The following is a 23,726-nucleotide window of genomic DNA, read 5'->3' as shown; positions in this document are numbered from 1 at the left end:
TCTGTCACCCGTGAAGGGTATGTGCTAAGGAGGACTAGTATAAGAGGAAAGAAGGCCTCTTGGCAGTTAAGATAGACAAAAGCATCTGTCTCCTGCCTGTCCCTGGGCAATGGAACATCTCGGTGTAAAACCCTATTGTATGTTCTGTTTATTGAGAAAGGAGAAAACCATCTTAGGGCTGAGGGTGGGACATGCTAGCAGCAATGCTGCTCTTTATGCACTAAAAAGATCTATGGAGATGTTTACATATGCATATCAAGGCACAGCACTTTTCCTTAAACTTATTCATGTCACAGAGATCTTTATTCATATGTCTTACTGCTGGTGTGGGTCCTCTGTACGGTGAGCAGGGTCCCCTCGGCCCACTTTTTATTTCTCTATACTTTGTCTCTGTGTCTCATTTCTTTTCCTAAGTCTCTCGTTCCATCTAAGGAGAAACGCCCACAGGTGTGGAGGGGCAGGCCACCCCTTCAAACATCTTGTGAGGTTTCTAAAACTTAATGATATAAGAAAACTAAGAAAGAGATTAGCTATCAATCTTTTATAAGAACTAGGCCTTAAAGGGGAAATATCCTGAGATTCACAGATATTTATAAAAATTATTTAAAAAGTTAAAACATAAATATAATGAAATCAATAGGCTTCGATTCTTCAACATAAAAACAAGCCACTCTCTACTTCTTTAGTTGCATAACGCTTTCACCTTTTTAAAAATATTTCAAGAACTCTTATCTCATTTGATTTACAAAGCTGTCTAAGTAGACAGGTATGTAGGTCTAGCCATTTTATAAACAATAATCAGATACTGTTAAGATTTACATGTGGCAAAAGCGTTTTTAATAGCAAAATCAGAATTAAGAATCCAGGCCTCCTGACCATTAAGTTCTGTGTTCTTACAAAATCTTTACTACTAAGTGAAAAATCAAAATATCACCATAATAAAAACCAATGATGCTTAATCAATATCTTCATATTTAGTAAGTAAATGTTTCCCAAGTATATAAAGGAGTCTCTGAAGATTTCAATACTCCAAGAATACTTACAAAGATGAATTAAATACTTACTGAGTTTCTCTAGCTCAAGCCGCAAGCTTTGACACTCCCGGGTTTCATTCACAAGTCTCTCCTGACTGTGAGACAACCTCTTTTCTATTTCAAAATACTGTTGTTCTACAGCAGACAAGCAAAAAACAACAAAATCAAACACATGTACATACATTGTCAATACTGTTATTTATTTCTAATAACCTTGAATTTAAAATTTAAGATATAGTACTAGAATTGCGCTTCACGTAACAGAATCTGAGTAAAGATAAATAGACTGAGCACTGAAAAGGACTTAGAGCATTTCCAAATGACTTACATGACAAAAAATAAAATAAAAATAAGGCCTAAAAGGGACTTTACAAATGAATGTCTTCAGGGCAGGTAACATGTCTCATTTATCTTGGTATCTTCTCCAGACATCAGTAAACTGCTTACCATAAAGTATTTATTAAACGGGAAAAAATTATTTAGACAAAAAAAAAAAAAAACTGCTTTGTTTTAAAAGGCTTCTTTTATAGTAGTCAAGATATTACCTGAAAGCATAAAACTACTAAATTTACGTAAATGTGTAAACTTCCCAAGGGAAGGGATTGAATATCGTGCTCAGCATAGTATCAGGAACATGTAAGAAACTCAATATTTACGGTGCAAATTAATACATAGAATGCAATGTACTACTCAGCTCTGAGATCACAGAACTAATTTTCAAAGTCAATTCTGCTTGACAGTTACACTTGTTTTTACTTTTTTTTTTTTTTGAGATGGAGTCGCTCTGTCCTCCAGACTGGAGTGCAGTGGTGCAATCTCCGCTCACTGCAAGCTCCGCCTCCCGGGTTCACGCCATTCTCCTGCCTCAGCCTCCCGAATAGCAGGGACAACAGGCGCCCGCCACCACCTACAGCTAATTTTTTTTTTTTTTTTTTTTGTATTTTTAGTAGAGACAGGGTTTCACCGTGTTAGCCAGGATGGTCTCGATCTCCTGACCTCGTGATCCGCCCGCCTCGGCTTCCCAAAGTGCTGGGATTTCAGGTGTGAGCCAATGCGCTAAGCAGTTACACTTTTTTTGAAGTAAAAACTTGTTCAGAATTTCCAGTCAACTTAGCAAGAACAGCATTAACCTCCCCAAACAAACGGTAAACCAAAACACATTATCAGTAAGTTTGCATTTTACTAATAGTAATTACTATATTCTTCATATTTTTTCAAGGATGTTCAAGCCATTTTTGTCAGTAACTTTCTTACTTAAAGGCCTACTTTAGGTAATTACAAGAAAATTTTAATTTTTTCTATCAAACTCCAACTTTTTGAGAGAAATCAGATACATTAAATTTATGTACTGCACGTTCACTGTGTTTCCAGCGCTCTTATGCACCTAATATTCATTTTCGTAAACATCTAATTCATTCTGGGGCCACGGGACGACGGACACACTAAGAAAAAATGCAGAGAGTGGTCAATCTGGCAAAGGCCTAGAATGCAGGTGACTAGAAAATAGGGCAGAGCCACTATCAGTTGAAGTGCAACAAAACATACAAGGTACTCCAGGCTCAGAGAGATGGGTTAGCAGACTCCAGCAAAGTCTGTTTCCCGTTTGTCGGACGAAGGAAAATGAGACCCTATACAAGCCTACCCTAATTACAAAGAAAATGGTACTACACTTAGATTCAGATTTTTTTTCAAAGGCTTCTTATCAAACTGTAAGGAGCAGGAGAGAGAAGGCTCAGGATATCCAAAGAGCCCAGGAAGTGAGGTTAACAGCGTGGTACCCAGTGCCAACTTGATAGGGGGAAGACCAGACCCAAAGGGCGAGTCAAGCTCATAACCAAGGGCGGAAAGAGCATCTCACTTACCGCTCTCCACCTTAAATTTCTCGTGCCGCCCCTTCAGGCCATCGATCTCGGATTGCTGATCAGCAAGGAACTTTTCAAGTTTGTTCTGGACAGACTTGGGCAGCTTGTTCAGCTCCGTGCGCTCCAGGACTTGCTGCAACACCGCCGCCATGTCGATGGGGCCAGGGGCCCCAGTGGCAGCGGCTGACGGGGTAGAAGCGGAGAAGAAAGGCGAAGACCAGGAGGACCCAGACGCCTGGGCCGCCGCCTCTACCACCTCGCTCGGTGGCTCGCGCGCGCCCGCCCGCCGGAGACTCCCGCGGCGGGACCCTGGGAAATCGAGTCCAGCCTAAGCCGCGGCGCTTCAGCAACAGTACCTCACCGCCCGCGACCGAAGTGCGCGCGCAGCCGTTGGAAGCTACGCACCCCGGGAACCCGAGCCCAGCTGCTACCCCGATCCTATTGCGCACTCAATTTTCCGGCTTCCAGCTCCACCCACTTCAGGCCTTGTAGGCCTCTGGGAAATGTAGTGTTTTTCTCATTCCCTTCCGCGAGCCCAATCCCGCATCGCCCTTTCAGTTTCCGTTTTTCTCCCCGCCCCCCGGCTCTCCTATCTCTGCTCCGTAACCGCTGTCCGCACGGTGGCGCCACATACGTACTCGTCACCCCATGGCCCTCCCTGAAGAGCTGGTGACCTTACCATCAAAGCCCCGGGATGCCATGGATCGTCCTCTTTGGCGGCTTCTGGACACTGAGCCACTAGAGGGCATCGGTCCCAGTAGGGGCGGACGGCAGGCCCCAGGCTACCGCCACGCTCTCTATGGCGCCCAGAAGGGGGCGGGGTGGCGACCGCAGTCGCTTTGGCTGAGGCTCTGCGGTGACGGGAGGGGGGCGTTTTACGTCATCAATCTGCGCCACCTGACTCCCAAGACCCTAGCTTTGGAGTGGGAAGTGAGGTGTGGGAAGTAGGTCGCTTTCTGATGAATTAAGTGGCAGTGAATTGAGACCGGAGGGAATCTGGCCCCTAGAGGCTGGTACTTGCGCCCCAAAACCCCATCTCCGGCAGACAGACTGTCCGAGGTAATTGTCGGCCACGAGTGCACATTCTGAAAACAGGTAAGTCAGCCGAAGTGTTGTGTGTGTGTGTGTGTGTGTGCGCGCGCGCGCGCACGCTTGTGCACTAGAGCACACAGCTCCCTTTTCAAGAGAAAAAGGAAGGGACAGAGTGTTGGAAACATATGGACAGTCACTTCGGCAAACACTTCTGACGAACTTACCTTGTGTGAAACGGCGTACCTAAATGGTTTTTGGCGGTGGGGAGGTGGTACTGAGTGATTCAGTACCCGGGAATTTAAGGACCCGGGTTAATTCTTCAGGAGGAGAATTAAAAGAAACCGTTAGCACTTTGAGTGTAGCCTATGTTTTGAATTTTTCGTTGCAGAAACTGTTACCTAACATAATATTGTTTTTAAAATTGAAAACTGTTATAACTGAAGTTTTTAAACACATTGTTAATTGCTACAGTAATAGAACTTGCATGTTTCCAGATCATAATTCTGTAATTTTAAAGCTCGATCAGTAGCTTGTTTCGTGTTTAATTACTCTTCTGAAAGAATTTATTAAATTATTCCTTGTAAATAATGCATTCCCAATGTCGTCTCTCTGCAGTTACCACAGTCGTGGGCCTTCTGTGAATTGGAGATTTATTTCTTATATGAAATTTATTCTTTTTCTCTAGTTCCTACTTTTGAATCATGTTGTGAAGCCATCTAAGAAATATAAATGGAAGCATTTTGTGATATTTTGTAATAACTAAGGAAAAATAAATCAGCAGCGGAGCTTAAGGTTGATTTTTCCCCAAAAATACTTTTTAGATAAGCACTGTAATTAAAGTTGCTAGCATATGAAGTATTATGCTGTGTCCTAAGCGCACAGTATTATCATACTGTTGATCTGTCATTTGGGAAATGTAGCTTTTCTGTGTTTAGATTCACAGAATCCTAACATTAGATAGGTTTTCAGATCTGCTAGGATTCAAATGCTTTATTTTATAGATTAGGAAACCGGAGCCCAGGAAGATTGAGTTGTGTCAGTCACAGTGCTTGGATCACAAAGGCTTTGGCTGATATACAACATTTCTGTAAAATTATGACCCTATAAGGCAAAATACAGTGGTCCCTTAGTATCCGTGGAGCATTGGTTCCAGGACCCTCTCACTTGCCCACCCCATGGATACCGAAATCCATGGATGCTCCAGTTCCTTATATTAAATGGTGTAGCATTTGCATACTTTAAATCATCTCTAAATTACTTATAATGCCTAATACAATGTAAATGCTATAGTTGTATTGTTTAGGGAATAGTGACAAGAAAAAACATCTTTGCACTAACGGTACAGATGTAATCATGCTTTTTTAAAATAGAATTTTTTTCAATCTGTGGTTGATTGGATACATGGAAGTGGAAACCACAGCTATGGAAAGCTGACTATATACATTTTTAGTACTGCCCTTTATAAAGTATGGTTGACTACATTTAAAAATTTTGAAAGAGCACTAAAGAAAAATTTATCTGACATTCAATCCGATTTCATAATTGAACAGATTTTCACCTTTCTATTGCATTGAGTTTCTTACACATTAATATGGCTATTAGGTGACACCCTAGAAGAACTAAGGTTAAAAGGGTAAATATAACTTTGGAATTATTTGTATTTGTTGCAAGAATTAAGAATTATTAGAGCAGAAGGAAAAGGAGTATAATATGATGAAGTAGAGGAAAGTTAATACATAGAATTTCATACCTTAAGGCATTACTAAAAGGTAAAAGCCCTTAACTTCACAGAGGCATCAGTGATATTTAGACAAGCATTCCTAGACTTAGTCTCTAAAAAATGATATGCAAATCTGATTCACGTCTATTGTTGTCAAAAAAGAGCTAGGAAGAAATTAACGTATTTTGAGACAAAACTGAGCAAGCCCATTGAAACAATAATGAAACAGCCTCTAGTAGGACAGTTCAAACTTGAATCCATTCTCTGGGCTTTAATTTTAAAATGCAAAACCATCTTGTGACTGACAGTTTACTGGTATCAGATATACCATCCCAGCATATCTCTGGTAGCCTTAACTTTGTGGTACTGAATAAGATTCACATTTTTTACAGAACCCAAATGATGATTATTCCTAAATTGCAGTGTTCAAAATACTGTAACTATGTTCCTGCAGTCTCTGTTTGTTTTATAGCTCTTTTGGATATCGTCTCTTTTACATTTTCATCCTCACCAATTATGAGCTCCTTGATTTAATCATTCATTATATTGCCTAGCTCTTTTATTCAGTATCTTTGGTTTTAAGCTATAGAAATGCAAATCAAAGGAGCATAAGCCAATAGAGGGAATGAATATACTGATTTCCTTCCACAAACCAGAGAGAAAGCAGAACAAGAGCTATGCTTAGTAATGATTTAATTGAAGGACTGGTTACGATTCCTCATTATGAGAATGGTGTTGAAAAACAGGGATTCTAGAGCTGGAGTGTCTCCTTTGCCGCTTAACCAACTTTGTCACTTTGGCAAGTTATTTAATCAACTTTTCTCACTTCAGTTTCTTCATATATAAAATGAGGATTATAATGGTACCTACTTCCTGGGGTTTCATGAATTATTGTTACATGGAAAGTACTTACAATAATGCCTTGTTCAAAATAGAAGCTATATAAATGTTGTTGTTGTATTGCTATTTATCTACTTAAATAACTCTTACTGTAGTATGTATTGCTCAAGGACAGAGACTGTGTTGCTCATCTTTGTGTTATCGCACTTAGCATAGTTTCTAAGCAAAAGTATAGTTCTTTCATATATGCTTATCAAGTAAATGAATTTGACTCTACCTCCTAATGAACTATTCAGAAATTCATGTTTACTATTTTAGCAATGAGAACACAGACTTAGCAATATATTATCAAAGACAATACAACTATGAAGTAGATCTAAAATAAGAAATCTGATGTGTTGGCCGGGCACAGTGCTCACACCTGTAATCCCAGCACTTTGGGAGGCCGAGGCGGGCGGATCACCTGAGGTCAGGAGTTCAAGGGCAGCCTGGCCAACATGGTGAAACCCCGTCTCTACTAAAAATACAAAAATTAGCCGGGCATCGTGGTGGGTGCCTGTAATCCCTCCTACTCAGGAGACTGAGGCAGGAGAATCGCTTGAACCCGGGAGGCAGAGGTTACAGTGTGCCAAGATTGTGCCATTGCACTCCAGCCTGGGTGACAAGGGCAAAACTCCATCTCAAGAAAAAATAAATTAAAAAAAAAAAAAAAGAAAGAAAGCAATCTGATGTATTGCCTACTAGTTTAGTATCCTCTCCCTTATCCCAGCTTTGAGAAAAAGGTTTGATCTCTCATGTCAACTCTGGTTGATTTGTGGTTGTTTCCTGCTGCACTGTATTGAGAACTCTGGAACTACATCTGAACTTTGCAAGAAGGAATACACTGTGTAATAAGCATTTGCTGCAAGGCCTGGGATGGCCTTAGGATAGTATCACTTCTTTTGCTGTACTACTCTCATGATAAAGACATTGCAAATGATATTTTATCTAAAAATACTGTATCTTTTTTTCTTGTAATATAGGAGATTTTAGTTCCTAAAAATGGGAAGAACCTACATTGTAGAAGAGACTGTTGGCCAGTATCTTTCAAACATAAATCTCCAAGGAAAGGCTTTTGTCTCTGGCCTTTTAATAGGACAGGTATGTATCTTTTACTCTGTATTTATTACTAAATAATTACTCTGTAATTTATTAAAACAAATTACTTGTTTATTTAAAGTTAAAAGATGCTGTTTAATAATAAACTCAAGGTTGGGGGATGGAAGAAGGAATGTAGAAGAAGTAACTTTAAAGTAGATCTTTGGGGAAACATGGAAAAGTGACAAACCTAGCCCAGTTTTGCTCAAGTCAGGACACCTTCCCCTTTCACCATGTAAAAGTAATTTATTACATGGAAACTTCAGAATTAGAATGTTCATTGACCAGATTATTCACATTTTGTTGTCTTTCCAGAGTGTTTTGTACTCCCTTCTAATCTTTCTAATATCTGGTTATCCAATTCTTTACAAAGGAAGCTTTTGAAAATTTTATTCCTATTCTGATTTGTGTTGTCTTATATTAGACATTATAGCAACAGTGGTCATATTTTTATATGCTATAGTACCCATCTTACTGCATTTTTTTTTTTTATGTTGGATCAATAAGGAGGGAGAAGGATTGGGAAAAATTTGGAAATTAGACAAATTCTAATTTCTTCTTAGAGCTGTGTCTTAAAAATCGACACAAAATCAAACAGAGATTCAGGTACTTATTTTAAAACCTATGCCACTGATTTGTTATGGGTGAAAGAAGAACCTGTTAATCAGCTGGAGGGACTGGTCAGCAGTACAAAGCAAAAAAAAAAAAAAAAAAAAAAAAGCCACACAGGCAAGCTGACTGTGTCTATCCAAAAACACTGGGGAGAGTGCACTTTGGCCCGAGGACTTGATTTTGAGGCCTACTAGCCAATAAAGCTCTTGTTGGGACAATTTTCTTTCTAGATAACTTAGCCTGATGCCTTAGAATCTTCAAATTATGTAATTAACTTTCCTTATTCTGATTCTATCCATATTCCCAAGCTACTTTCTTTTATAGTTTGATGCCCCATGTTATCTATTTATAAAGAATACACTGTCCAGAGGACTCATGTGTTCAGATGCCTTCATGACATTTTAGCTTTCTACATCATTCTGAATAAACTCAGTTAATGTCAGTCTAGCCATGAAAGACAGGCTCATTTTCAGAATTTTTACAAATCTCATTTCTTAATTTGCAAAACAGAGGGCACATCTACATGGATCAACCAGGTAGCATCACCCTGTGAAGCCTCTCATTAGACAACCAGACCACCTCTCTTGAGAACAGTGTGAATTTCTTTTTAATTCAGTTACTTAGCATGTAATTCGGGGCTCTTTTTGTTAGGAGTTTTCTGTTTAGGTTTTTTTGTTTCTTTTTGTTTAAAATATTAAAGAGAAGAAGTCTTAGAGAAAGATGTGATCGGTAGAGATAAAAAGTCAGGGAGAAAGACCCTCTTCTAAATTTGTCTTAACTGGATAAAGGTTGTTTCTAAAGCTCAGGCAAACTGCCATCTTACAAATGAGTGTCTCATAATTTAAGGCCTTCCTTCCATCTGTCTTTATGCTTTAGTATGTCTTGCTCAAGGACAGAGGAATTCATTCCTTTCAGTATTCTACGTGCTTTTTCTTCGCTTTTCTTCCAGAGTTTATTGCTTTTTCCTCTCCTTCCCCTTAAGCTTGCTTGTTTCCTGGTCTCTGTCAGTTTTTCTTTTCAAAGTTATACATTTTATGAAGAAAAGAGAAGCCTTCTTAACTGAGACTTACCTTCTTTTCCTGTGTTTGTTTGAATGTAACTTCCTGAAAATAACTTGTAGGAATAATTAATCTTATTTTCTATCCCAAGGTGATACTAATGATCATTTCAGGTCTAATACATTTCAGGTCATGTGTGGGGATGATACAATGCTAACTTGCATTAGCAGTGTTATTTTCACTCTTTTTTGTAGGAAACTTTCACTCTAGTGAAACTGAGCTATTAAATGTTCCCTACATTTATTTTTAAATCTCCCACCTTTGGTCACTACTTAACTGATCTTACAACTGAAGAACAGATTGGGTGTGGTGGTTCATGCCTGTAATTCCAATGCTTTATGAGGCCGAGGTGGGAGGATTGCTTGAAGCTCGGAGTTTGACCTAGCCTGGGCAACATAGCAGGACTCTGTCTCTACAAAAAAGTAAAAAAAAAAAAAAAAAAAAATATTAGCCGGACGATTGTGGCTTGTTGTTCAAGCCTTGTAGTCCTAGCTACTTGGGAGACTACTCGGGAGGATTGCTTGAGCCCAGGGGTTCAAGGTTGCAGTGAGCTGTGATCGTGCCACTGCACTCCAGCCTGGGCATTAGAGCAAGACCCTGTCTCTAAATAAATAAATCAACACACACACACGCACACACACAAAGAACAAAAAACAAAACAGAAAAAACCCTTGAAGAACATAGAATCTGGTGTCACTTTGAATAGTGTCCCAAATCCCCTTTGTTATTCTGTGGAAATGTATGTGGAAGTTCCCCACTGTCATCATTTCAGTTAAAATAAGATACAAAAGGTCACTTGTTGTTTAATTTCACTGATATTTTCCAATCTGTTCACTTACTATTTATAAAACAAATATATCTAGAAAATATAACAAATATAACTAGAAAACTGAATAAGCATATTACTTTTTAGTTAATGTAATTCATTTACTCATCCCGTAAAACATTTTTAGGGACCACTCTGTGATTTATATTTGAGTTGTCCAAATAAATAAGAAGCCGATATTAAATACGTTAAAAGATAAACAACATGTGAGGGAAAGGTTGTAAGGCCACTCTTGAAAATTAGCTTCCCTTTAGCTTACACTATAATATTGGTGTTAATGATTTAACCTGTTAACAAATATTACTCAGTTTTTGCATGTCATAAAAGGTAAGGAATTCAGGTATCACTCTAATTAGATTGAGGAATCAGATACCACTCTAACAAGCTTTTAAATTTGTTTTTGAAGTGTTCTTCACAAAAGGATTATGTGATTCTTGCCACTAGAACGCCCCCCAAAGAGGAACAAAGTGAGAACCTCAAACATCCCAAAGCTAAGTTGGATAACTTGGATGAAGAATGGGCCACAGAACATGCCTACCAGGTTATCTTATTTTTCTGTTTATATGTTTTAGTTTTATTTCAAAAAAGCTAGAATCAAGAAGATTTAGTGACTGAGTAGAGAGAAGAGACATAGGGAGAAAGTAGCTAAACATGAATGAGATTGTTAGCTGGGGTGTCTAGGAGGATAGTGTTGGCATTATACAAGGAAGAAACAGATTTGGGATGAGTGAGTGGGAATAATGACTAAATTCACTTACAAGTATTTATTGAATGAATTATGTATCATCAAATACATAATGTTAGAATAAGCTAAAAATAGAATTATTTCCTTTTCTGGGGTTGGGGGTGACGGGAGGGAACTTAGAGGACGAGTCAATAGGTACAGCAAGCCACCATAGCACAGGTATACCTATGTGACAAACCTGCCCATTCTGCGTTTTTGGGTTTTTGTTTTTTTGAAGAAAAAGAATTTTCTTTAAGAAATAAAAGAATTATTTCCTTTTCCAATCAACTTTAAATCTTTTAAACTCAAACGTGTGTTTCTCTGTATGTATATATATATACGGACATATATCTGTATCTGTGTTTGTGTTTGTGATTATGGGGCAGTGCGTAGTTATATACAAAAAAAAATCCTGCCTGTAATCGCAGCACTTTGGGAGGCCAAGGCGGGTGGATCACCTGAGGTCAAGAGTTCGAGACCAGCCTGGCCAACATGGCAAAACCCCGTCTCTATTGAAAACATGAAAAATTAGCCAGGTGTGGTGGCAGGTGCCTATAATCCCAGCTACTTGGGAGGCTGAGGCAGGAGAATTGCTTGAACCTGGGAGGCAGAGGTTGCAGTGAGTCAAGATCACGCCATTGTACTCCAGCCAGAGCGACAAAGCAAGACTCTGTCTCAAAAAACAAAACAAAACAAAAAACAAAGAAATTCAATATTTAATTGTTATTGCTTTAGTCCGTTTGTGTTGCTATTAAGGAATACCTAAGACTGAGTAATTTATAAAGGAAAAAGGCCTTTTTGGCTCATGATTCTGCTGGCTGCAAGATTGAGCATCTGGTGAAAGCCTCAGGCTGCTTCTGTTCATGTCAGAAGGCAAATTGGAGCTGGTGTGTAAAGATCACGTGGCCAGAGAGGAAGCAAGGGGTTGGGAGGTGCCAGGCTTTTTTTTTATTTTTTAACAACCAGCTCTCCTAGGAACAAATATAGCGAGAACTCGTTCGTTGGTGTGAGGATGTAACCAAGCCATTAATGAGGGATCTGCCCCATGACCCAAACAGCTTCCATTAGACCCCACTTGGGTTCACATTTCAACATGATGTTTAAGGGGGACAAACATGGCAACTATCTTCTAAAAAAAAATTAAGTATTGTAAAGTTAAATTCCCAATGGTTTATAAATAACTTTCTACTCTAATTTTGCTTTTGGTCTCTCATGAAATTGTATATGACACACACACACACAGAGTATTAATGAATTTATATAGTAAATTAGCTTAACCTTTTACCTCTAGAAAGAAAAGGTTGATTTTACTTTTTCCCCTTTCTTGCTGTCACCTCCATCTCCTAAAAAATGGTTAATTTTTTGTGTTGGTGATTTTGAAAAGATAGCAGGCTCCCTATGCTAAATATGAAAACTTTGTCAGATTGTGCTACCATAGTAAATAGAATTTATTAAATTAGAGGAAACCACCAGCAAACATAATGCAGGTAGATTAAGGATTAGAGCATGGTATCTAATTTTTTAAGACTCTACTCTGATTAATTCCTTATACATTAACTAATGAAAAGCTAACCAAAGCACTCTAATCTCTGAGTGTAGATGATAGAAAAAAATCCATGTGGTGTTAAGAACTAGCCACAATCATGTGAAGGGAAATACAAATATGGAGATATCATGGTAGTATGTAGTATGTATCAAAAACCTTGAAAATATGTATAACTTCTTAAACTAGTTGTCCATCTCAAGGGATTTGTCCTAAACAAATAATTCTATGAATGCAGAAAGACGTACTAGGATTTTTAATCTATATTATTTTAAGGTAAAATTAGATATAACATAAATGTCCAATATCAGTAAATGGGCTTAAAAATTTGAGGTTAATCTATGCAATAGAAAATAATGGATTTTCAAGTCAGACTCCCTCTGTTCAAATTCCAGATCTAGTATGCTGCTAAAAATAGGGATACAAAGGTAGAATTACTTATTCCCTTAAGGAGCTCCCTGACCAACTAGTAGGGTTCACAGATAACTATAATATAAGGCTATGTGATAAAATCCTTGGGAAAACTACCCCGAAGCCCTGTGGGAGTTCGGAGATCAAAGGATCAGAGAAGGCAGCTTCCTAAAGCTGCCTTTGAAGTATCCAGTAGAGTTGAGACACATAGAAATATAAGAGAAAGTCGTTTTTGGCCTAGGGAGCACCCTGAGTAAAGACATAGGGTTAGAAAGCCTAGGATGTATATGGGAAGCAGTTTATAGCTCATTTGACTCTACTTTTCAAGTAGTTTTTGACAAATATTTGAATTACTTGAGGAAAAGTAGTGTCAAATGAGGGTATAAACATCAGATTGACCAAATTCTAGAAAGTCCGAAATATCAATCTAAAATAAAACTTAATTTTATTTAGCTGATGGTGGGACGCCATTGAAAAAATATTTCAGTCTTTGATCTCCTGAGAAAGGGGTTTATTTATTGATGTAGCTAAAGGATGTTGTTATCAGATAGTTTTATTTATAAAGTAGTTTTAAGGTGAAAAGCTAAGGACGCTCTAAGAAGACAGTTTCTCAAACGGAAAGGATTGTGTATAATGCCAAATGCTTTCGTTAGCTAATACTATATTTCTATTTTTAGGTATCCAGAATGCTACCAGGGGGACTTTTAGTTCTTGGAGTATTTATTATTACTACTTTAGAACTGGCAAATGATTTTCAAAATGCCCTGCGTAGAGTAAGTTTGATATATTGAAAATTCTTAATGAAATCAGTTATATGTTATTTTTATTGATTATGAGTATATATAATGATTCTAGGCATATTTCAATTTGTTTTCCATAATTCTTTTTGCTGGAGTTACATTGAAAAAGCTTTTTTCACTCAATTGCTTGGATATCTTGAGTGTAAAAACTGTTTATATTTTAAAAAACTACATATTTTAAAATAGTCTTTATTTTAGAGATAATTCTGACTATTAGGAAACAAGTTATAATGCTTTAACAGTTTTTCTTGTACAATAGCAGTATTCTATCACACCTTCCATTTAGTACCTGGTGATTATTGTAACATGAAATTAATAGGTGCTGAAATTCTTTACCTTCTTTTCAATTCTCCCTGGATCCCAAGAGTAAAACATAAAGAATCAGATTATTGCTGGACGCAGTATCTATCAGGAATCTCCTGTGTTTTTTGCTTAATTACTGCACCAGAGAATAGGGTAATGTAGTGTAAAAGTAAATATGAAGTTGCACAAGCTGTTTTCCCTTAAACCCAAACCTAAGGTAAACTCCGTGTAGCCAGCTCTTTCAGCATTCAGGATCCACATGAACGTTTTGAAGGGTATTTCATACCCCAAAAGAGGGGGGACCTTCTAATCTTGAGACATGTAAAACCCAACCCCAACAGTATCCCACAAAAAGTGTGCAGCTGAGAACTTCAGATGTTACAGATTTTTTTCAGTCTTGTAACCTGTCATGTCAGATATCCCAGCCTCAAGCCTCTGATATTTACACCTAAGGGAGTAAGGGAAGAAAATGGAGATATTCTCCTCCCTGCTAAATTGTTTGACCCTCTGCCAATTTTTCCATCTTAAGTAAATTTACCTTGTTCACAATTGTTCATTCCCTTTGGCATTTTGAAATTTAACCTAAATTTATGCGTATTTAATATTAATAGCATTGATTGTGCACCCTTTTGTGGCTGGTGCAGAATTGAGTGGGTTGAATGTGGGCCCAGTGCTAGAGGGATATAGCCAGGCCCACTTTCCTTGCTTTTGTATCTTTTGTTCCCAAAAAGTATATAAAACTTTAGAAATGCTTATCTGTAAAATTACTGAGTTTCAATTATCTAATTGTTTCCATTGGCTTACATTGACCAACACTATAAGAAACAGCCTTATAAAACTTGTCAGTGTCACCCATTGTTGTTAAGAACTTTATTCATCATGTTACATTAATATTGTGTTTCTGGAAGAAATTTCTTTTTATATCATGAAGAAAGTTGTGCCTCCTCTGATGATTGTTTGTCTTCAGCTTACAGACCGTGTGAATTAGGTTACAGATTAGATTTCTCTCTGTGCATTATTGTTAGAAAGCTTAGAGTGAAATGTGTTACCACCCCTTATATCAAGTATGCATTTTTATAATTCTTATTTCTGACACAAATTTATCTCACTATTCTACTTTAACTTTTAATTTATGTTATTACTATATTTTATATGTTGTTATATATTGCCTTAAGTCTTGTGTGACATTTAAACAAGAAATGCTAATGACATGCTTGATTTCTTTAGTTAAAATCACTTGTCATTTCTCATTCTAATGAAAATAAAATGCTCTGTTCCATAGTTTATGTAAATTCTAGTTGCCCCAAATTAATTGTTCATGTCCAGTTAATCACTAATGACAGTGAATTACATTTTTTTATTTAAACCCAATTTTTTTGTAATTTCCTAAAAGGGACTCAAAAAGGTTAGTAATTAGCTCCAGTCTTTAATTTGAAGAAAAGAAAAATTAATGGTGGCACACACCTGTAGTCTCAGCTATGTGGGACGCTGAGGTGAGAGAATTGCTTGAGCCCAGGTATTGAAGGCCAACTTGAGCAACATAATGAGACCCCTTCTCCAGTAAATAAAGAATCATGAAATTTTAAAGCTAGATGAGAGTTGGGGACATTATAGTTGCCTATTTCAACACTCACTTGTTTTTTTTCATTTTGCATTCAATTGATGTGTATTTTTCTCTTTCAGCTAATGTATGCTGTGGAAAAGTCTATAAATAGAAAGAGATTGTGGAATTTCACAGAGGAGGAGGTCTCAGAACGAGTGACACTTCACATTTGTGCTTCTACAAAAAAGTATCTTTTGTTCAGTTTATGGTTTAAAAGTACAAAGTACCAAAATAATAATATTGCAAGGTTTTTTTGCTATTTAAATCATCATTTGAAAAATAGGCATAGTTTTATAAGGTTTTTCTGTAAATAACATGGAATTAGAGCTGCTAATAATAATAATAGCAATAATGGTTGTTAATCATGTCCCAAGGTCATGATCTCATAAAAAGCTTGAGATCTGAAATATGAAAGTCTCAGGATTTTGAATTTTTTACCTATCTGCCCCTGTACATCCAAGCACAATAGGTTCTCTACAGAGATAAATGCCTAACTCATGACTTAGGCAAAGTAATGTTTTTATTTTGGTGAAGTTTTCACCTCCAGTTTCGATAGATAATGATGTACAATTCAAAGCACAGGTGCACAGAGCTGGATAGTATAGGACATCCGAGAAATTCTTATGTCTTTGGCTAAGATGAAATGACACTAAAAGCCAGTTACAGGACCTCCTTACCTTCTCTTGTCTGCACCTTGCCAGGGCAAGGGTACCTCCCAAGCAAGGGTCAGCCTCACCGAAGGAGTGACATGATTGATGGACTTCCAAAGACAGAATTTTAATAGTGACCATTCCTGCAGAAGCAGGGCCTTTTTTTTTTTTTCTTTTTATATCTTTAGTATTTAACTGCAAAGTTTCATGTACAAGCCCTTTAATCCAGTAAATAGTCTCAGGTTTGACCTCATATAAAACAGTGCTACGTTTTTTAATGGAGAATGTGTATTTGAGCAGAATTTCACAAGTGCTTTGATTCTATTTATTGCAATTAGCGGGATTCATAAAAGGTAGGAAATGATTTTTCAAGCATCTCAAGTACTATAGTGACAGCAGTTTACATGTATGACTACATATACACATATATGTATACACATGCACATATGTATACATATATGTACACATATCTTTAAAGTTATGATTTTGTAAGAACTTTTGGATGTGTGCATTTTTTAGTTTATTTTTTTATGGTTTATATTCTTATTAGTTATCAATAATGCCTTTTTTGGTTATTTCTTTCCTTAATTAGTAAAGAATATTTTGTCGAACTTACGATATGCATGATCCAAAGGTAAGAAATTTACTCTTTAAAGATTTTTCTGTGTCACAAAGTATTTTCAATCAAAATTCAGCTTTATATTTAGTTTTAATAATTTCCATTGCCATCACTTCCTACTGATGTCTACAGCTAACTATAGTTTTTACTTTGAACTATGATTAATTTTATTAGAGGTAAGGAAAACTTTTGTGTGTGTGACAGGATCTCACTCTGTTGCCCAAGCTAGAGTGCAGTGGTGCAGTCATGGCTCACTGCATCCTCCATCTCTTGGGCTGGAGGGATACTCCCACCTCAGCCTCCTGAGTAGCTGAGACTACAGATGTGCACCACTGCACCGTAATTATTTTTGTTTTTTTGTTTTTTTGGTTTTTTTTTTGATAGAGATAGGGTTTTGCCATGTTACTCATGCTTGTCTTGAACTTCTGGGCTCAAGTGATCTGCCTGCCTTGGCCTCCCAAAGTGCTGGGATTGCAGGCTTGAGCCACCACGCCCAGCCAACTTTTAAAAAAATTGTTAAAAATATCTTTGTTAATCTCCTCCTACCTTGTTTGTGTATTTAGTTTTATATTTGAGAGGCTGGTAATAAAAGTGACTGAGGACTTTGGTAGCTGCAATGCCTACTAAACAAGCTATGTGTATTCAGCAAAACCCAGACTAGCACTTTGCTAATGCATCTAAAAGGGTTGTGAAAAAGTAACTTTGCAGTGTCATTAGCAAGGATGGGACAGAAGGAGAATGCCGGCCACCTAGGAGTTGCTCAGTGATTATTTGCTTCACATCAGAATCTTCAATATTGATACTGTTGAAGCTAGAGGATCAAAGGACCTTTCAGAATTCTAAACATGGAAATTTCTGATTCTTTTTCTGTCTACCATTGGGAGGAGCAGTGATGCCAAGGATGCCAAGTTTGAAGAGTACTGAACTTAACACATGCTTTCTTTTGTATTTAGTTCAACCTGTAGTCTTTTGATCGAGGGTTTAGCCATATATGTTAGATATCAGCTTGTATGCGTTATTTAGGTTATATACTTAATGATGTTTTGTTGATCCATGTATTTTATCTAGACCACATCATAGTTATTTTTCTCCCTTCTCCACTACTAGGGTTCAGCAAGACCAGCAGATTGGAAGTATCAAAGTGGATTATTATCCTCATGGCTTTCTTTAGAGTGTACAGTTCACATTAATATTCATATCCCACTTTCTGCTACTTCTGTCAGCTATACTCTGGAGAAAAATACAAAGGTATCAGGGTAAAATGAATTTTCTTCAGTGATTGCTAAGTGAACAATCTGCTTTTATTTTGCTTGCATGTGTCATTCATTTTACAATCCTAAAAAATTACATTCTGTTTATAATAATGTTATATGAGTGAGTAACCATACCCACAGCCAAATTAGAAATTTTTAGAAGTGGAACAATGTCATAATACTAGTGTATTCAGTTTAATAATAACTAATAATTTAGTTATTGAACTAAATACACTAGTATTTATTATGTGCCAATTAAGTATTATTATGTGCTTTGTCATTAAACTAAATACACCAGTATTCATTAATTAACATATGTAAAATGTAATTAATGTACAAAGTTATAGTGTTTGGACTTTCAGCTTTCTCTTGGTAGTTAGATTTTTTGTCTTTTTCCAGTTCTTTTTTGTATTTCTATACCATTCTTTTATTTTTATCTTATTTTTCTTCATTTTTCCCATTGAAGATGTCAAATGGAGCTTTTTTTAAAAAAATTATTTAGACATATTATTTGAGGTTTTTTTTCTCACTTTTTTTTTTTAAGGTAATGGGCGTTAAATTTTATTTAACTGGTCATGTACTTAATAACCTCCCGAGTCTGTGACATAAATGTTATTCTGGGATAAAGATCAGAAAAAAACTATATTAGTAGATATGATAAGGTACCAAGAATTGGGGGGTGTAATTTTTTTTTAATTTGTGAAACTAGATTTAAATGCTGCATTAATGAGACTTTTAGGGATTTTAATATTTCAGTTTATTAGGTGAAAAAAGTAGATTATAGGAAGTTTAATTGAGATAGGAAATCTGAAAGATTTCCATGTTGTGTTTCTCTTAAGAATGGACTTACACGCTGGGCCAAGGAAATAGAAAATGGTGTTTATTTGATTAACGGACAAGTTAAAGATGAAGATTGTGACCTATTAGAAGGACAGGTGAGTTAAGAGAAAAATCATCTTATTAAATTGTTAATGCTTAAGGAAAAATAAAAGATGACTTATTTTTAGTCCTTGCCTACAAGAAAACTGATTTCATCTACCTCTCATTTATAATTTCTTTTAAAATAAAGGGCAAATGTTTTTCTTAGAAAAACAGCCCCATTAAAAAGTAGGCAAAGGACATGAACAGACACTTTTCAAAAGAAGACATACATGCAACCAAGAATCGTATGAAAAAGAGCTCAGCATTACTGATCATTAGAGAAATGCAAATGAAAACCACAGTGAGATACCATCTCACACCAGTCAGAATGGCTGTTATTAAAAAGTCAAAAAATAACAGATGCTGGTAAGGCTGCAGAGAAAAAGGAATGCTTACACACTGTTGGTGGGAGTATAAATAAGTTCAACCATTGTGGAAGGCAGTGTGGTGATTCCTCAAAGACCTAAAAACAAGGATACCATTTGATCCAGCAATCCTATTACTGGCTGTACACCCAAAGGGATATAAATTGTTTTATTGTAAAGACACATGCATACATTACGTTCACTGCAGCACTGTTCACAATAGCAAAGACGTGGAATCAACCTAAATGCGCATCAATGATAGACTGGATAATGAAAATGTGGTATGTACACACCATGGAATACTATGCAGCTGTAAAAAAAAGAATGAGATCATGTCCTTTGCAGGAACATGAGTGGAGATGGAGGCCATTATCCTTAGAAAACTAGTGCAGGGGCCAGGCGTGGTGGCTCACATCTGTAATCCCAGCACTTTGGAGGGGCTGAGGTGGGTGGATCACTTGAGGTCAGGAGTTCAAGATCAGCCTGGTCAGCATGGTGAAACCCTATCTCTACTAAAAGTACAAAAGTTAGCCGGGTGTGGTGGCAGCTGCCTGTAATCGCAGCTACTCGGGAGGCTGAAACAGAAGCATCGCTTGAACCTGGGAGGTGGAGGTTGCATTGAGCTGAGATCCTGCCACTGCACTCCAGCCTTGGGCTACAGAATGAGACTCCATTTCAAAATACAAGAAAAGGAAAAAAAGAAAACTAGCAGAGGAACAGAAAACCAAATACCATATGTTCTGACTTATAAGTGGGAGCGAAACAACGAAAACACATGGACACATAGGGGGGAAAAACACACACTGGAGCCTATCGGAAGGTAGAGGGTGGGAGGAGGGAGAAGGAGAGAATCAGGAAAAATAACTAATGGGTACTAGGTTTGATACCTGGGTGATGAAATAATCTGCATATCAAACCCCTATGACTCAAATTTACTTATGTAACAAACCTGCACATGTACTGATGAACTTATAAGTTAAAAAATAAGTAAGTCCAAGAAAAAAAGAGAAAATGATGTAATTGAAATCCTGAAACTTATGGGAGTGTCATCTGAATTTCATTTAATTTCCAAATTGCAAATTGCTGACCTGCAACCAAAGGCCACATGTTGTTCTGCCCTCATGGCAGTTCAAAAGCTATGGCCATTTTATAAGAGAAGTCTATAGAGGCTTCTAAAATAGCTTTGACTTGAAGGAAGCAGAACTTCTGTGATCCCTCCCTTTTCAAAGCAGGGATCAGCAAACTTTATGTGAAGAGAAAAATAATACATATTTAGATTTCACAGTCTGTATTTTTATCTCTACTGTGTAGCATTAAAGCAGCTACAGGAGATATACGTAAGTGAATGATCCTGGTTGCATACCAGTAAAACTTTATTTACAAAGACAGGTAGCAATGTGGGTATTTGCCCACAGGCAATGGTTTGCCAGTTGTTGCTTTAGAGGAATGAAAGCATGGAATTAATTGTTTTAAAGACTGCACATTGATCCAGAATACATAAAGTAATATCTATGTAAAAAACTAAATTAAAATAATTAAAAGACTTGTTTTTTCTAAGTTACTTAGTACATCTACAATAGTCTAAGTTGTCTTTTTTTCTATAGTCTTAACAATTTGACTTTTTAACTTTTGTGTTTTTTCAGAAAAAATCTTCTAGAGGAAATACTCAAGCAACTAGTCATTCTTTTGATGTCAGAGTGCTAACGCAGTTGGTAAATATTTTAAAATACCACTTATTTAAAGTATTTATTAGACTAACCATAATGAAACTTTCTGTTTTTATGTTTCTCGTTAGAGAATAAAAGGATTTTAGAGCTGTAAGAGACTGTATGAAATGGCTGGTTATAGGAAGGTTATTCCCAAGAAACGTCATTTTAATAAAACCTGTTTGGGTTTTTTGCCTTAAGGATATTAAAATTTTAACATCAATAGCAGTTGAAAAAAATATGTACATATACATACATACGTGATATGTATGCATGTGTGTAAATATTTTGGGTTGTAGCTTTTATAGTTAAAAGTTGCAATTTTAACAACTTAAAAGTAAAAGATGTGTATACAGAGGTGCAAAGAGTTTTCATATGCTTAATTTCAAGTAGATTTATTAGATTTATACCCCTTGATTTGATAAAAATTACAAAGTATTAGCAAGTTTTATATTTCTGTATGGTTGCATTAATTTACACATCTTTTCGAAAATTTAAAAGTTGGATATCTTGAAGAATAAAAAGTTAAAGCCACTAATTACTCCTAAAAATATACATGCCTTTGATTTTAATCCTACTTGAAATTATCCTAAAGAACAGACAGGGGTATAAAATAGCACACGCGTGTTTGTAGGAAACTTTATTTCAATATTATACTGAATTTTGAAATAGAAGTACTCTCAGGACTTGTCTTTTTTTGAACTGAATAGAATAGAATTAAAAAGCAATTTGGCATTTGAGGATGTTTTAGTTTCTTCTTTTTCTGTGTGTAGCAATAGAGCATTAGTAAATTGTCTTTGGACTTATGCCACTCAATGTGAGTTCTCAATTTCATTTTTCAATACCTTAGAAGTATTTTAGTCTTGATTTTCTACTTTGTCTTGATTTTAGAAGTGTCCTTTGTTTTGAGGCTGGCTATTCCTCTACTTATGTGCTCTTCACTAGTTAGGCTTACTACATGGTTTATTAAACAATTTGGTTAAGATTATTTTATTAATAGTATAAAATTGTAGTTGGGAGATATATAGAGTGTGGGAATATAGAGAGATGAATGAAAGATAATCTCATGAGATAATTTATTGTAATATTATATAGTATATTTTTGGCAGTCACTCCACCGATCACTTAACTGGAAATTTTGAAGTGACTAATATACAATAAGTAGTCAGTACTTATTGCCACTTTTCTCCCAGTTAAGTCTCATTGATTCCTTATTTGTAGTATTAAGCTTTTCTTTTATTTTTCATACAGTCCTGCTGTTATTAGCCTTACGACACTATTAGTTTACCTAAATTAGCACAAGTAACCCTTAACTGGTCTCTCTTCATCTATACATTCTTGTCCAAACTGATTGTTTCTCTAAAAACCCTTCTACCTTTGTTAGTATATCTCTTGAAATACTTTCCATTTATCTACTCTATCCTGTTTATACACTCAGATGATCATTTCTGAATCATAGTTTATGTTCAGTTATTAATTTTTTTCAAGAAGTATTTATTGAGTTTGTACAATGGCCAGACACTGATTATATTATTCTTCTTGCTCAAAATTTCTTAAGTGTTCTGTACTGACTAGTTAGAGAAGTCCAACTCAGGGTTCTTCATAGCTTCAACATACCTTTTTGTTCTTTCTTTCTAGCTCTTATTTTCTAGATGTGTGCTTGCTGTACCTTTAAAACTCTGTATTTCCTGAACTATGTGTTATGTCTTTGCTCTTTTCTCTGTCACCCAAACTGTCAAAATCCTATCAGTACATTAAGATCTAGCCCAAATGCCATTACTTGTGTAAGATTTCATTTGGTTCTCATAGAAATGGGGAATCTTCTCTTTTTCAAATACCATGTTAGCATCACAGAAGTTCCTTTACCTAAAGGCTGTTTGTCAGCCAGGTTATTCCTAAGTCCAGGTAATCAAGAGGAGTTTACATTTGTAGACCCCAACTGGTTTACATTTCCACCTAAAAGGAATGAGTCAGACCTTATATTCTTTAAAACTTTTCCTGGCTGAGCATGGTAGCTCATGCCTGTAATCCCAGCAATTTTGGGAGACCTAGGCAGGGTAATCGCTTGAGCCTAGGAGTTCAAGATGAGTCTGAGCAACAAGTGAAACCCTGTCTCTACAAAAAATACAAAAATTAACTGGGGGTGATGGTGTGTGCCTGTAGTCCCAGCTACTCGGGAGGCGAAGGTGGGAGGATCGATTGAGCCTAGGATCTTGAGGCTGCAGTGAGCTGTGATAGCACCACTGCACTCTAGGGTGGACGACAGAACGAGACCCTGCCTCAAACAAAACAAAACCGACCAACCAACCAAAAAATACCTCTTTTCTTTAATATGTGTGTATATGATCTTTAATAGTCTAGTCTATTTTGGAAAACAGTGCCCTAATTAAATATAGATAGATAAATAGGTAGCTAGCTCGATAGATGTATATACACACACACACAAATATTTACATATACTAATATGTAAATGTGTTATATATTAAATATGTAAAATAGGGCATTCTTTTTAGAGTAGTTTTGTCTACAGTAAAAATTTATGGAGTAGATAGAGGAAGCCTGTTATTCCTCCTCCAACCCCACCTTATTGATGTATCAGTGAACTCTACATGTGTCATATGGAAGCTTATTCCAGATATCGTATCAGCTTGGTCAGACTGCTGCTTGATTTGATGATAGCCATTTTTGAATGGACCCAGGACCTTTG

The 23,726-nt window shown here is 36.6% G+C and overlaps 2 protein-coding genes across 5 annotated transcripts in view; one reads left to right on the top strand and one right to left on the bottom strand.

The window, feature by feature from the left end:
* TPR (translocated promoter region, nuclear basket protein) overlaps nucleotides 1–3,701 on the bottom strand; it is a 65,521-nt gene extending 61,820 nt beyond the window's left edge. Inside the window, exons 1-3 of the mRNA XM_007989156.3 lie at nucleotides 3,576–3,701; nucleotides 2,897–3,205; nucleotides 1,065–1,169 (exon numbers count right to left, since the gene is read on the bottom strand). Of these exons, the coding sequence (XP_007987347.1) occupies nucleotides 1,065–1,169; nucleotides 2,897–3,205; nucleotides 3,576–3,645 (484 nt within the window). The 5' untranslated portion in view covers nucleotides 3,646–3,701. The remainder of the gene's footprint in view (nucleotides 1–1,064; nucleotides 1,170–2,896; nucleotides 3,206–3,575) is intronic.
* A 74-nt stretch (nucleotides 3,702–3,775) lies between these two features.
* ODR4 (odr-4 GPCR localization factor homolog) overlaps nucleotides 3,776–23,726 on the top strand; it is a 42,385-nt gene continuing 22,434 nt past the window's right edge. For 2 of the 4 annotated variants that reach the window (XR_012091232.1, XR_012091233.1), the window contains exons 1-9: nucleotides 3,776–3,991; nucleotides 7,511–7,628; nucleotides 10,528–10,662; nucleotides 13,477–13,572; nucleotides 15,586–15,692; nucleotides 16,753–16,789; nucleotides 17,882–18,022; nucleotides 18,867–18,962; nucleotides 20,957–21,025. Coding sequence is in view for 2 of the 4 variants with exons in the window: in XM_007989157.3 (XP_007987348.3) it covers nucleotides 7,530–7,628; nucleotides 10,528–10,662; nucleotides 13,477–13,572; nucleotides 15,586–15,692; nucleotides 16,753–16,789; nucleotides 17,882–18,022; nucleotides 18,867–18,962; nucleotides 20,957–21,025 (780 nt within the window). In the remaining 2 variants the exon portion in view is untranslated. The remainder of the gene's footprint in view (nucleotides 3,992–7,510; nucleotides 7,629–10,527; nucleotides 10,663–13,476; nucleotides 13,573–15,585; nucleotides 15,693–16,752; nucleotides 16,790–17,881; nucleotides 18,023–18,866; nucleotides 18,963–20,956; nucleotides 21,026–23,726) is intronic. The other 2 variants (XM_007989158.3, XM_007989157.3) reach the window with 2 other exon arrangements.

The sequence above is a fragment of the Chlorocebus sabaeus genome, chromosome 25 (assembly GCF_047675955.1).
Source record: "Chlorocebus sabaeus isolate Y175 chromosome 25, mChlSab1.0.hap1, whole genome shotgun sequence".
NCBI lineage: Eukaryota > Metazoa > Chordata > Mammalia > Primates > Cercopithecidae > Chlorocebus > Chlorocebus sabaeus.
The sequence above is the reverse complement of the archived record's forward strand: the minus strand, read 5'-3'. Positions and strand labels throughout refer to the sequence as shown.